General features: G+C 47.2%; 1 protein-coding gene across 3 annotated transcripts in view; it reads right to left on the bottom strand.

The window, feature by feature from the left end:
- Positions 1 to 561: 561 nt before the first annotated feature.
- Positions 562 to 13239, bottom strand: part of l(2)k05819 (transmembrane protein 94-like protein l(2)k05819) — a 30000-nt gene continuing 17322 nt past the window's right edge. For all 3 annotated transcript variants that reach the window (XM_065224524.1, XM_065224525.1, XM_065224526.1), the window contains 3 exons: positions 3031 to 3127; positions 698 to 2964; positions 562 to 637 (listed from right to left, as the gene is read on the bottom strand). In XM_065224524.1, coding sequence (XP_065080596.1) covers positions 565 to 637; positions 698 to 2964; positions 3031 to 3127 — 2437 coding nt within the window. In that variant the 3' untranslated portion in view covers positions 562 to 564. The remainder of the gene's footprint in view (positions 638 to 697; positions 2965 to 3030; positions 3128 to 13239) is intronic.

Here is a 13239-nt window from a genome sequence, read left to right as displayed (position 1 = left end):
TTGAACTTCAAACTTGTTTGACCTTTCAATTAATTATACATTTTGAGCTAACTTCACGAGTTTTTCTACAGGGGCTTTCTCTATCCACAGACTCCAAAACTTCGTTTCATAAACATTAATTTATTTAAGTCTCTTTTCATTGCAAAATTTTCTGCGGATTGACCATCATGTTGCTTCAAATCATATGCAATGTAGCAGTACGTCGTTCAATCTGTCTTCTTTAAAAGGGGAAGTATGCAACTACGGGTACTCGTCTGAAGGACACACGCAAAAAACACGCATTAGATATTCTATAACAGCTGGAAACATTCGACGGGGTGGAAATTAAGGATAAATGTATCGTAAATATATTATATATCTACTACGTAGCCCTAAATTAAAAAAAAAATAAAATCTAGAATACACAAGTACATTATAAATGTATGTATATAGTACACAGAACCGCTTAAGTACGCACATCGTACAAAGGTTGATTGCAATCGACTTTGTTGTAAGTCCCTCAATAAATGTGATATTTACTGTAGAAGTCTTTTCGATTGTTGTTGTTACACGTTTCGCTCCTTTTTAGAATGGTGAATTCATACCCAGCTTGGTACCAAAGTCCAACCGTGCTCGCCGGATGTACCGGTTGTTGTTCCTGCAAGAGGTTACGAAATTAGTAAACTTCTGAAAAATATTCCATCTCGACGGATCCTACTTAATTTCCTCCCACTTGAAGAACTCGGTCATGGCGAAGGTGAGGCACGCAGTCAGCACCAGAAACAGAACAATCGGCCAAACGCGGTCCATCTCCTGCCAGTAGTAGTCGTCGATGCAGACCTGGATCACTATCGTCAGGGTGTGGAACAGAAGCAGCGCGGCACTGGCGGAAACCCAGCACAGGTTGCCGAGGGGGCTCCGGTTGAACGAGGTGTAGTCACGGTGCACGAACGAGGTGGAAATCGTAACGAAGTGGATGACGATGCCGAGCAGGATGAAGCTCCGGGCGACCGCCAGGTCCTGGGAAAGATTGCCCTCTTCGACTTCATCGTCGGAGAAAATTTCGATCGGATGCGACAGGAAGGAGCAATAGGAGACGACTAGGAGGAGGACTACCAGGGAGAACTTGATGCCGTAGCACCAGAGGACGAAGATGATAAGGCGGGAGTCGAGAGAGGTCTGCTTCTTGCCGGTGGCACGCTTCATGATGGCTGGGTCGGATTCTACTCGGAGTAGGGAAAGGGAGATAAGCGGGACGGCGAAGCACATCAGATAGAGGACGTGATGCGGGACGACCATCGGAGGAAGCGATAGGATAGCAGTGATGGTGTTCATAGCTGCGAGGGATACGGCGCAGCAAGCCCAAAACTGGATGCTACTCCAGAGGCCCTGGATGAAGCGACGGGAGAGCTCAATTACGGTTACTATGGAGATCGGGTCGTCCCGGCAGGTAGCGATCGAGCAGGAGATGGAGTTCAGCATTCGACTGAGGTAGACGGGCGAAATGGTAACGATTTTCTGCGGACTCGTCAGCAGTAGTTTGCTTTGCGAGGCAGGGCGAACATTGGCCTTGTTATTGTAGATGTTGGACTCAGTGTAGGCCGGGTAGTCTTGGCATACCTGCGGATAGAGTGGTTCGATGGCTATCGAACAATCTCCCTGGAGGAAAATCTCCGAATTTGAGTTCGAAGCAGAAGATCCAAGGCAGACAACGATTTCGCCGTACTGTTGCATTATTTTGAGCATCTCGCGGGTTGCTTCCGCTGAGCAATCGGTGAACAGGGACACCAACAGAGGAACGTTGTCAACGTACTCCAAGTGAGGTCGAATGTTCTCGATTCCTCTCGGCAGCTTGGCCCGGTTCGACATGTCGAAGTTTATCGGGGCGCTCTGCTCGGTGCTATCGGTCAGGCAGCTCAACGAATGGCAGTTGTCGTCGTTCCCAGCGCAGTCCATGGCTGAATCCTGCGAAGATCCCCTATGTAGATGGTGATGCTGCCTAAGGTCTCTCATTTCGAAACTATCGTGCGATTGATGAACGGAAGGATTCTTATTTTGAAGAACAATCGGCGGATCCAGTAGACTGGAATCCGGATTCGATATTGCCCCGGGAGCCGAAGAGCTCAACGCCTTCGAACTCTCCAGGTTCGGTAGAAGTTTGTTCAGTTCATTCTCTTCCTCGACCTGCGTCTGTCCATTCGACCCCGATGGATGTACCTTGAATTCGAACTGCTTCGTTGGCGAAGCCACCGTACTATCACTATCGCTCAACAATGAAATGTGGCAATTCCATCCCGACTCCAGACCCATCTTCTCCGAAAATACCCTCGATCGTAGTTCGTTCTCCTTGCTGAAGTGCACAAACCGAATGCAAGCCCTCTCCAACCGTTCAATCAGCTGAACGATATCCGTCTGTGCCTGGTACTGCATCGTTATCATCCCGATGAACACCTGATGGCACTGCATCTCGAAGCACCCGTCCGCGTCGGAAATGTCGTCGTCCTTATTCTCGGTGAACAGCAACGAATCCGTACTGATCGAATGGTGCGTCAACGGTGCACCTCCATTGGCGTAGTCCATCAGATGGTGATTCCTGTTGAACATATCCTTGCGATGCTTGCTCTCCGGAGGCAGTTCCAGGTAGGCAATCTCCCCTTCAATCTCTCCGGACAGTGCCCCCGTTATACCGTGCCTCAGAGGTCGGTAGGCGAATGCCGTACAGTACGCTGTGAGGGCACTTCGTTGGTAGAAATCCTGCGCCCGCTTGCGTTCCTTCTCCGTAAGTGGGTGCAGATCCTGCCCGTTCCAGTAATCGTCGCAACTGTCCAGTACAATATCGGCCGTGCCTTGCGTCAGCAGTTGCAATGAACCGCCGGGATTCTCTCGCATCACCACCGATAGCGAGTGCGGGAACGGGACCTTCACCTTGGCTGCCAGCTGCAGGGATCGGGCGAATTTGATGTCCCGCCGTACGACGTCCGGTTGCTGGAATGATAGAAGGGAAGGGGTTGAGTGCGGGGGAAGATGGTTGAGGTTGCGAATGGAACTCACCAGATGCCGGTAGCTGGAGATTTGTCCTTCCAGGCTAAAAATGTCCCGGGCGTTTTTGGTGAATCCGATTTGGCGGGCGAGTTCGCACAGACAGCGGCTACAAGTGGGATGGCATCGTGAGTTCGTTAGAATCGTTTGAGAGGGAATTATGAAGTGGGCAAAAGGGGGTGGAACGATGATGGCAGAAGTGCTGGATGATGTGCGAGGTTGCTGTGGAGCAGTGCAATCGGTTGGATGGCTTCCCTGTTCTAGAGGGTTCTCTTAGGTACTATATTTTCAATCGAATTTGATGCTCATAGTAACAGTAAATAGTGTCAAGAATTTCGATGCAAGATATTTAACACGATACTTGGCGAAATAATGAAAACATAAAATAGTAGACAGGAATTAGCAACGAACATCATTCTAAATTAAATCATATTTAACGCCGATAAGACCAGTACGACTCCGATGACCCCCGAAAGAAACATGGGGTGTCCTTTCCTAGCGATATCGGAATAAATCGGTCTAATATCATCCGACATTTGACGGAGCTGTCAGCTGAAATCCAGCTGGAGCATATCATCATTAGAGAAACTAAAAAGTAGAAGAGTCTGTGCCTAGGGGCACGAGCGGAAACTTGACGTAGGACCGCGATTGGTCGGTGCATTTGTTTTTGGGTTGGATTCTTTTAATTGTTCAAAAATCTATAATTTTATAAATGGTGGTCCTTCTTCTTCTTCTTTCTTTTGAGCTGTCGTCTGACAGCTCAGTATTGGGCCAGTATCTAGACTATATGCACAGTTGTTTTTGATGATCATCTCTTTACAGATCCAGCCTTATGTCCGTCACAAATTTCGCAACTTCTTCGAATAGCTCTTTGTTACCAGTTTTGAAAATTTCATTAAGATTAGCATAACGACAATCGAAGGTGTAGTTTTGTCGTTTTATACCAAAACGGGGGCAGTGTAATATTACGTGCTCGGCAGTTTCTATCTCGTCACACAGGTCACATTCTGGACTATCTAGGATATTCATTTTAGCTAACCAATACCTTGAGTAGTCATGCCCTGACATAATCCGATTCAGGAGACGGATGTCTTTTCCTTTTAGATCCACGTTTGCAAACCATGGCTGTGCGTTCCATACTGGTTGTAATTCGTAGTACTTTTTTCCTTTCTCTAGGGACGTATGTTCATACCAGCATTTAGTTTTTTCTTCTAACTCCTTGGTAAACTTCAAGAATAGATCCTTTATGAACAGTCTATTTTCTAGTGTTGATGCATCATGCTTAGTACCTTCTTTTGCCAACATGTCTGCAACCTCATTCCCGGCAATCTGTATGTGGCTAGGTACCCATTGAATAGTAGTTTTCCATTTCTTCTCCATCTGCAGTATTTCTGCAATCATCGTTTCTCCTTCTCCCTTTTCGATAGCACCTTCCAGTATTTGACAGGATGACCGTGAGTCGGTTAACACAACGTAGTGCAATAGCTGGTTTTCATCAACTATTCGTAAAGCTACCCAAATAGCCGTAAGCTCTGCAGATGTAATGCTTGTATCGTGTTGTAGCCTGTAGTAGTGCCGCCTCTTATTGCCGTCTACAAATATTCCGATTCCACAAGTATTTTCGTACTTCGATGCATCCGTCCATATTCTCTCTCTGCCTTTATATTGCCCATGCATCATACCGAGTGTTAGTTGCTTCAACTTGATCTGGCTAACTTGGTCCTTTTTGAGAGTTTGTTCACATACACATGTATATATCTCCACTTGCTCAAAATTTTCTATCCGTTCATTCCGCATCAGTATGTCGTAGCTTGCCTTATGTTTCCAATAAAGTTGTTCCATGTATGAATATTTTTTCCTGATTCTGTTATTCAAGCGATATTTGCATCAATTGTTTCCCTAAAACATTTTTCCTCGAAATGCATCTTGCGATTTCACGGCATGTTATCATTTCTTGTCGGTATTGTATTGGTGCTTGTTCACTAATCGCAGCCAGTGTATTTAGTGGGGTAGATTTTGTGTTACCAGTAACATTCCTTAAACTCTGGTTGTTTATCACTTCTAGTACTCTTCTTGATGATTTGCTGGCATTGTTATGTACTGAGCAGCCATACTCGACAATACTTCTAATGAGACCTTGATACACTTTAAGCATCGTGTCTGGATGTGCTCCTTTTTTTGCGCCGTTTAAAACTTTCAGCATGCATAGTCTTTCCTGGAATTTCTCCCGAACTAATCGTATATGTGCTGCAAATGTTAATGATCGGTCTATGGTTACTCCAAGGTATCGTTGTTTTATTGCCGATTCAAGTGTCCCTCCCTTGACCATGATATTCAAAGTTGTATGTGTACTGAATCTCATCTTCATCACACTGGATTTCTCGGCGTTTATTGATAAATTCAGTTTTTCACAGGCTCCCACGAATTTGTCCATATATTCCTGTGATTTAACGTTTAGGGTTTCCCAGTTGATAGCTGTTACGATTATCTCAAAGTCGTCAGCATATTGAACCAATGTGACTCCATCAACATGTATGTTATGTAGTTCACCAGTGTACACATTAAATAACGTTGGTGACAGTACATGTCCTTGCGGTAGCCCATTCGAGATTCTTCTCGAAATAATTCCGTTGCGTAGATGCAGGATTATTTTTAGGTTTTTGAGGAATGAGGATATCCATGTGACAATTTCTGTAGGTGTTCCCAGCATAGCCAACGTATCTACCAGAGTATCCGTGCGAACAGTATTAAAGGCGTTCGACAAGTCAATACATATTAATGCTGTTACTTGGTTATCTCTTTTGTTCCTTTTTATTTCATTTATGACATATGCAATTGCTGTAGATGTGGAAGTGCCTTTTCTGAAACCAAACGAGGTTTCTGGAAGGATTTTATTATGGTATAGATGGTTCTGTAGCATATCCAATACATGATTTTGGTCAAGGTAGGAACTAGAGATTGGCCTTTTTCCGTTTGGCGTTGATTGGTCGCTACCTGGCTTAGGTATGGCTACTACTTTGATAGTCTTAAGATTATCTGTGGGGGTGCCCCGGAACCACATTCGATTGAGATCCTCTACCAAATTTGTTGATACTTCTGGAGAAAGTATACGAAGAACTTCAAATGATACGCCATCTTCCCCTGGTGCAGACCTTTTCTTTTTCTTACCGATGATAGCTGTCCACTTTACCAAATCTAGCAATTTGTATGATGCAATTGGCGTGGCAACTGGCCCCGGATCGATCCATGGTTCCAAATTATTTGGTCCGAAGTGTTTATCTAGAAAACTCCCCGCTGTATTTGCGTCATCTAGCATGGTGTTGTTTTCGACACTTTTTACTTTCTTTCCAGTAAGCCTGCCGACTTTGTTCCACCGTTCTTTAGAGCTAGTGTGTGGTCCTATTTCGTCCGAGAACTCCTCGAACTTCGAACTCGAAGCTCGTCTTGCTTCTGTCTTCTCTTTCCAAGCCTGGTCCACGGTGTCAGACCACCAAAATTTTGGTGTTTTTGTGTCTTTCCTTCTGTTACTCTTCCGGATTTTCTTTACTGCTGTGGCGACGAAAACCTCCCCGCGATGAAGATGCCCTAACGTCGACGGCGCCGTACTCGGTACACTGGGACAGCGAGTGCCAACTGACACCGACAGACAGATGAGCGTGTTGTTTATGATTGATAAGAGTGATAGTGCCGTGATAACACCACGCGTGCATTCATTGAAAGCGCTATTAAAGTCTAGATAAACCTAGTTAATTAGTATATACAAATTAAAATTAGTATTTACAGTTACTACAAGTAAGTAAATCTTCAAATATAAAATGTGAAATTATATGCTAAAGCTTACATCTAACACGCAAAATTTACTATCCTAGTTTCGTAACCTAAAATTGAAAAACCACCTAAAGGGAAGAATCTCGTTGTTAAAGTGAAGATACTGAAAATTTGTAGGTAATATTATATATATTCTAAACATGTATACTTATAATAAAACACTTACAGCTAAAGCATATTCCAACAACAACAACCGTGTATTGGATCGCTTGAAAGAGTTTCAGTGGCTACAAACTTTAGAAATTTTCACGGTGAGATCCCCTACAGTGTGAGATGAGTCATCCGGGAGATAATAACACTGCTTCCGCCACACCGTCGGATTGCGTGGCTTGCGATCGTCCGGACAGCAGCGAGAACATGGTAGCCTGTGATACATGTGGGTCCTGGTACCACTTCAGCTGTGCAAAAGTCGACGGAAGTGTTTCCAACGTACCGTGGAAGTGTACATCATGTGGAATATCGAACCGGACGCCGATTGCGACGAAGAAAATCCGCAAGACTGACGGAAAGAAAGGTGGAAAGCGGCTCACGGTCCCAACCGGTGCAGAGCAGTCGTCGAAGACGTCCGTCAGCACCAAGGGCACCTCTCGGAAAAGTAAGCAGCCTGTTTCTGGAGATAACGTAAGTTCTACATCTAGTGCCAGGGCTAGGCTCGCATTCGAGCTGAAGATGATTGAGGAACAGGGCCGAATCAAGGAACAGGAGTTGCAGGCTGAGCTAGAAATGAAAAATAAAAAGTTGATACTGGAGAGGAAGAACAGGGATCTCGAGTTAGCTTTAGAAGCCAAAAAGTTAGCTGAAGAGAAGGCTTTTCAGGAAAAGCAGTTAGAAGAAGAAGAAAAAAGTCGTAAAGCGCTCCTAGAGATGCAACGGTTGTCACTCGAGGCGAAAAAGAGCATCGTTCGGCAATTTTCGCAACGCGGTAGCGAAGTTTCCAGCTTGAGTGAAAGTGATGTGCCAAATTCGGAGGAAAAAGTACGAGGTTGGTTGCAGAAATCCGGCGAGCAGACAGAGGGAAACTTAAAATCCACGTCAGCAGCAAGAGATACCCGCAAAGTTCCGGAGAATCCCGGAAAGGAAATGTTCAGCAATCTTCGTAATCCAGTTCCCGGCACATCAAGGACAGGCAACTACCGGTTCATTGAGGGACCGAACGAAGCAGATGAGGACGAGGATGAGGAGGATGGAGCCTGCAGTTTTCATTCACGAGAAATAAGGGGAAACACGGTTCGTGGTAGAGGCAATGGTGCTGCCCATCATCAAGATCTAGATGGCCCAACAAGTCGTCAGCTAGCAGCACGGCAAGTCATGGGGAAGGATTTACCAACGTTTTCCGGGAATCCAGAGGAGTGGCCGATCTGGATAAGCAACTTCCAGCGATCAACAGATACGTGCGGATTCTCTATGGATGAGAATATGATCCGACTTCAGCGCTGCCTCAAGGGACCGGCAATGGAGATGGTACGATGCAGACTACTATCCCCTTTAAGTGTTCCACACGTCATTAAGGCATTGCAGATGCGGTACGGTCGACCCGAAACTCTGATAAGAGCACTTACCGAAAAGATTCGACAACTTCCTCCTCCAAAGATGGATAATTTGGAGAGCATCGTCGACTTCGGTATGGCGGTGGATAGTTTGGTAGAACATTTGAAGAATGCGAAACAACAGGCGCACTTGGCAAACCCGTCATTGTTGCACGACCTGGTTGCGAAGCTTCCCGTGGATTACCGTTTGAAGTGGTCAGCATTTAAGAGTTCCAGTCCGTTAGTTAACCTCGGAACGTTCGGATCATTCATGTCGTCACTGGTGGAGTTGGCGTATGATGTGATGGATGACCAACCGACTGTGAAGATAACGAAAGGAGTTTATCAAAAGCCCAAAGACCGGAGTTTCATACACGCACACGCTGAAAATGTTTCGGCTGGGTCTACTTCCTCTTACAATGGTTCTACTACTCCAACCAGCCCAGTGAAGAAGGTCTGTGCTGCCTGCAAGAAGGAAGGGCACAAGGTGACGGATTGCTACAAGTTTAAGGCCATGAATATCGACGAGCGTCTCAAATTCGTCAGTCAGAACGTGCTCTGTAGGACCTGCCTAAATCAACACGGCAAATGGCCTTGCAAAACATGGAAAGGATGCGGAATAGAAGGTTGCCGTCTTCGTCATCACACGCTCCTGCATTCTGCCACACCAGCGGTCCCAGCGGTAGTGTCCACGAGTCATTTGAAACTCCAAAGTGGAGGGGGTCCAGCCTTCCGAATTTTACCGGTGACGCTGTATGGAAAACAAAGTCAGGTGAATGTGTTCGCGTTTGTGGATGAAGGCTCGCAGATTTCTCTGTTGGATGTTGCAGTGGCTAAACAGCTAGGAGTAACGGGTCCTACTGAGACACTTAATCTACAGTGGACGGGAAATATTACTCGTGAAGAGCCGAACTCGCGTATCATCCAGATGGAGATCTCCGGGAAGTATTCGGCTAAACACTTCAAGCTTGTGGACGCGCGTACGGTAGAAGGTCTCCGGCTGCCATCACAATCCTTGCGCTACCGGGATCTAGTGGAAATGTATCCGTATCTTCGAGGTTTGCCAATTACCGACTACGAAAATGTGACACCAAAACTTCTAATTGGTCTTGACAACTTGAAACTCACGATTCCACTCAAAGTTCGAGAAGGAGGTTGGGGTCAACCGATGGCAGCAAAATGCCGTCTAGGCTGGAGCATCTACGGCTGTTCACGTTTCGCGACGGAATCATTCAGCTGTGGGTTTCATGTTGGAGGATGGACCAATTCGGAAGGTGATTTGAACCAACTCGTCCGGGACTACATAACACTGGACAATTCTGGTGTGCGACCTCCGCTCACACCTATAGAATCCGAGGAACATAAACGGGCTCGACAGCTGCTCCAGGCCACGACTCGTAGAGTTGGAAAACGATTTGAGACCGGCCTGCTATGGAAGTGGGACAATGTTCAATTTCCGGATAGCTACGGGATGGCGCTTCGTCGGTTACGCTCTTTGGAGAAACGACTCACCAAGGAACCACAACTGTATGAATGTGTCCGTCAACAGATGCGGGAGTATCAGGAGAAGGGATACGCGCATCGGGCTACCGAGGAGGAACTCGCCAACACCAGCACAGGTAAGAGTTGGTACCTGCCCCTGGGAGTAGTCCTAAATCCTAAAAAGCCAAACAAGGTTCGGATTATTTGGGACGCCGCAGCAAAAGTTAACGGAGTATCGCTCAACTCAGCACTTCTGAAGGGTCCCGATTACCTCGCCTCGCTAGTTGAAGTTTTCTACCACTTCCGTCTCTACACTATCGCGCTGACGGGAGACATCAAAGAGATGTTTCATCGCTTGTTTATCAGGCAGGAGGACCGCCAATATTTGCGTTTTCTATGGCGGGATTCCGCAAAGTCAGAAGTAGAAATCTACGTTATGAACGTTGCAATATTCGGAGCAACGTGTTCCCCAAGCTCTGCGCAATTCGTCAAAAATTCGAACGCACAGGAGTTTCAGAGTGTATCTTCCCGGGCAGTGAAAGCGATTGTTCGATATCATTACGTTGATGATTATCTCGATAGTTTTCCGACGGCAGAAGAAGCAGTGCAGGTGGGAGGTGAAGTGCGGTGGATACATGCGGAAGGGGGATTCGAAATTCGGAACTTTCTTTCGAACGATCCAGTTGTTGCAGCGAAGGTTGGAGCAACATCCAGTGAAACCGTGAAAACGATCAAGCCGGAGAAAGTGGACAACGTGGAATCTGTTCTTGGTATGAAGTGGATCCCGACCGGAGACGAACTCACCTACAGCTTCGTAGTACGCGCCGACATGGAACATGTGCTAGAGATAAACCACACGCCAACAAAACGAGAAGTGCTACGCGTGGTGATGAGCTTGTTTGATCCACTAGGATTAATCAGTCATTTCGTGATTCACGGAAAAACTCTAATGCAAGACATCTGGGCATCGGGAGTAGACTGGGACGAACCCATCAGTAACGAACTATGCGAACTATGGCGGCGCTGGATAGCACTTCTGCCGAAGCTGAACTCCATTCGGATTCCTCGCTGCTATTTTACAGCAGCGGATTATCAGACGTATTCGTCACTTGAAGTCCACGTCTTCGTGGATGCCAGCAAGTCAGCTTACGCCAGTGTTGTCTATTTCCGAGTAGAGACCGAGGAAGGCATGAAGGTGACATTAGTAGCCGGAAAAGCGAAGGTTGCTCCGTTAAAAATGATGTCCATCCCGCGATTGGAGCTTCAAGCTGCTGTATTGGGCACCCGATTGCTCAACAGTGTCGTTGCAATGCACAATCTTGCTGTCAGCCGTCGCGTATTGTGGACAGATTCCCAGACAGTGCTTGCTTGGTTGCGGTGCGATCACCGAAGATATCAACAGTTCGTGGGTTTCCGGGTAGCTGAGATTCTATCCACAACAGATGTACAGGAGTGGAGGAAGATAGATACCGAGCGTAATGTGGCGGATCTCGCAACGAAATGGGGCAAAGGACCGATCTTCGACGAAAGTAATCCTTGGTTTCATGGACCGAAGTTCCTACTGGAACCAGAATGTCTGTGGCCGACGCAGGAGATGGTGCCGTGTACCACAAACGAAGAAATTCGCCATGTAGGCATGCACGTGATGCAGTCAACACTGCTCATCGAAACCGGAAGATTCAGCAGCTGGGAAAAACTACACCGCACCGCAGCGTGGGTTCATCGATTCGTAAACAACCTTAAAAGCAAGAAGCAAGGCGTTCAGCTGGAGTTAGGTGAACTGAAGCAGGAAGAACTAGCTGACGCAGAGATCACTCTGTACAAACAAGCGCAGCAAGAATATTACACCGATGAAATCATGCAACTCAGTGGAAAGGAAGAAGCGATACAGTTTCGTCATTCGGCGGTATCCAGATCCAGCAGAATTTTCAAGCTGTGGCCGTTCCTGGATCAGTTCGGAGTGCTGCGGATGCGAGGAAGGATAGGTGCAGCGCCACACGTGCCATATGCAGCGAAGTACCCCACAATTCTACCACAGCAGTCTTCCATCGCCTTTCTTTTGGTTGACATGTTCCACCGTCGTTTCCGTCACGCTAATAGAGAAACGGTCATTAATGAAATGAGGCAGGAGTTCCACATTCCGAAGATGCGTGCGCTGGTTGCGAAAGTAGCACGGGACTGCATGTTCTGCAGGGTACGCAAGGCTGTGCCACGACAACCTCCAATGGCTCCACTGCCGAAAGTTCGGTTGACACCGTTCGTGCGACCCTTTACTTACGTTGGTCTGGACTACTTCGGGCCAGTTCTGGTGAAGGTTGGGCGCAGCAATGCCAAACGCTGGATTGCGCTTTTTACGTGTCTGAGTATACGGGCAGTTCACATGGAAGTTGTCCACAGCCTGTCAACAGAGTCGTGCGTTCAAGCAGTTCGCCGTTTCGTCTCCCGCCGAGGATCGCCAGCAGAGTTCTTTTCTGATAATGGGACTAACTTCCATGGAGCCGATAATCAGCTGAAAAAGGAGATAGAGGAACGAAGTAGGAAACTTTCATCGGTGTTCACTAATTCCAAAACGCGTTGGTCCTTCAATCCACCAGGAACGCCCCATATGGGAGGGGTCTGGGAACGATTGGTACGATCGGTGAAAGTAGCCATAAAGTCCACGCTGGAAACAACTCGAAAGCCCAACGACGAAACTCTGGAGACGGTAATCATCGAAGCGGAAGGCATGATCAATAGTCGACCATTAACCTACATTCCGTTGGAGTCAGCAGACCAGGAGGCGTTAACGCCAAATCACTTTCTGCTAGGAAGTTCCTCAGGTGTCAAGCAGTTGTCAGTTCTGCCTACGGACTATCGAACGACGTTGAGAAGCAGCTGGAACTTGGCGAAGCATCTGGCCGATGAGTTCTGGAGAAGATGGATCAGGGAATACCTTCCGGTGATTTCACGGCAATGCAAATGGTTCGAGAATGTGAGGGACATGAAGGAGGGAGATTTGGTGCTGGTGGTGGACGGAAAAGTGCGAAGCCAGTGGACCAGAGGACGAGTGGAGAGAATCGTGCTGGGAGCGGATGGACGAGTACGGCAAGCGTTGGTTCGTACGAAAGGCGGAGTCGATCGCAGGTCGGTGGCTAATCTAGCGTTGCTCGACGTCGTGAAGGAAGGTGATCCTGACCAAGAAGATGGTAGCGGTTCACGGGTGGGGGAGTGTGGCGACGAAAACCTCCCCGCGATGAAGATGCCCTAACGTCGACGGCGCCGTACTCGGTACACTGGGACAGCGAGTGCCAACTGACACCGACAGACAGATGAGCGTGTTGTTTATGATTGATAAGAGTGATAGTGCCGTGATAACACCACGCGTGCATTCATTGAAAGCGCTATT

The sequence above is a fragment of the Ochlerotatus camptorhynchus genome, unplaced genomic scaffold, assembly GCF_037179485.1.
Source record: "Ochlerotatus camptorhynchus isolate MF236.1 unplaced genomic scaffold, CSIRO-AGI_Acam_v1.1 ptg000212l, whole genome shotgun sequence".
NCBI lineage: Eukaryota > Metazoa > Arthropoda > Insecta > Diptera > Culicidae > Ochlerotatus > Ochlerotatus camptorhynchus.
The sequence above is the reverse complement of the archived record's forward strand: the minus strand, read 5'-3'. Positions and strand labels throughout refer to the sequence as shown.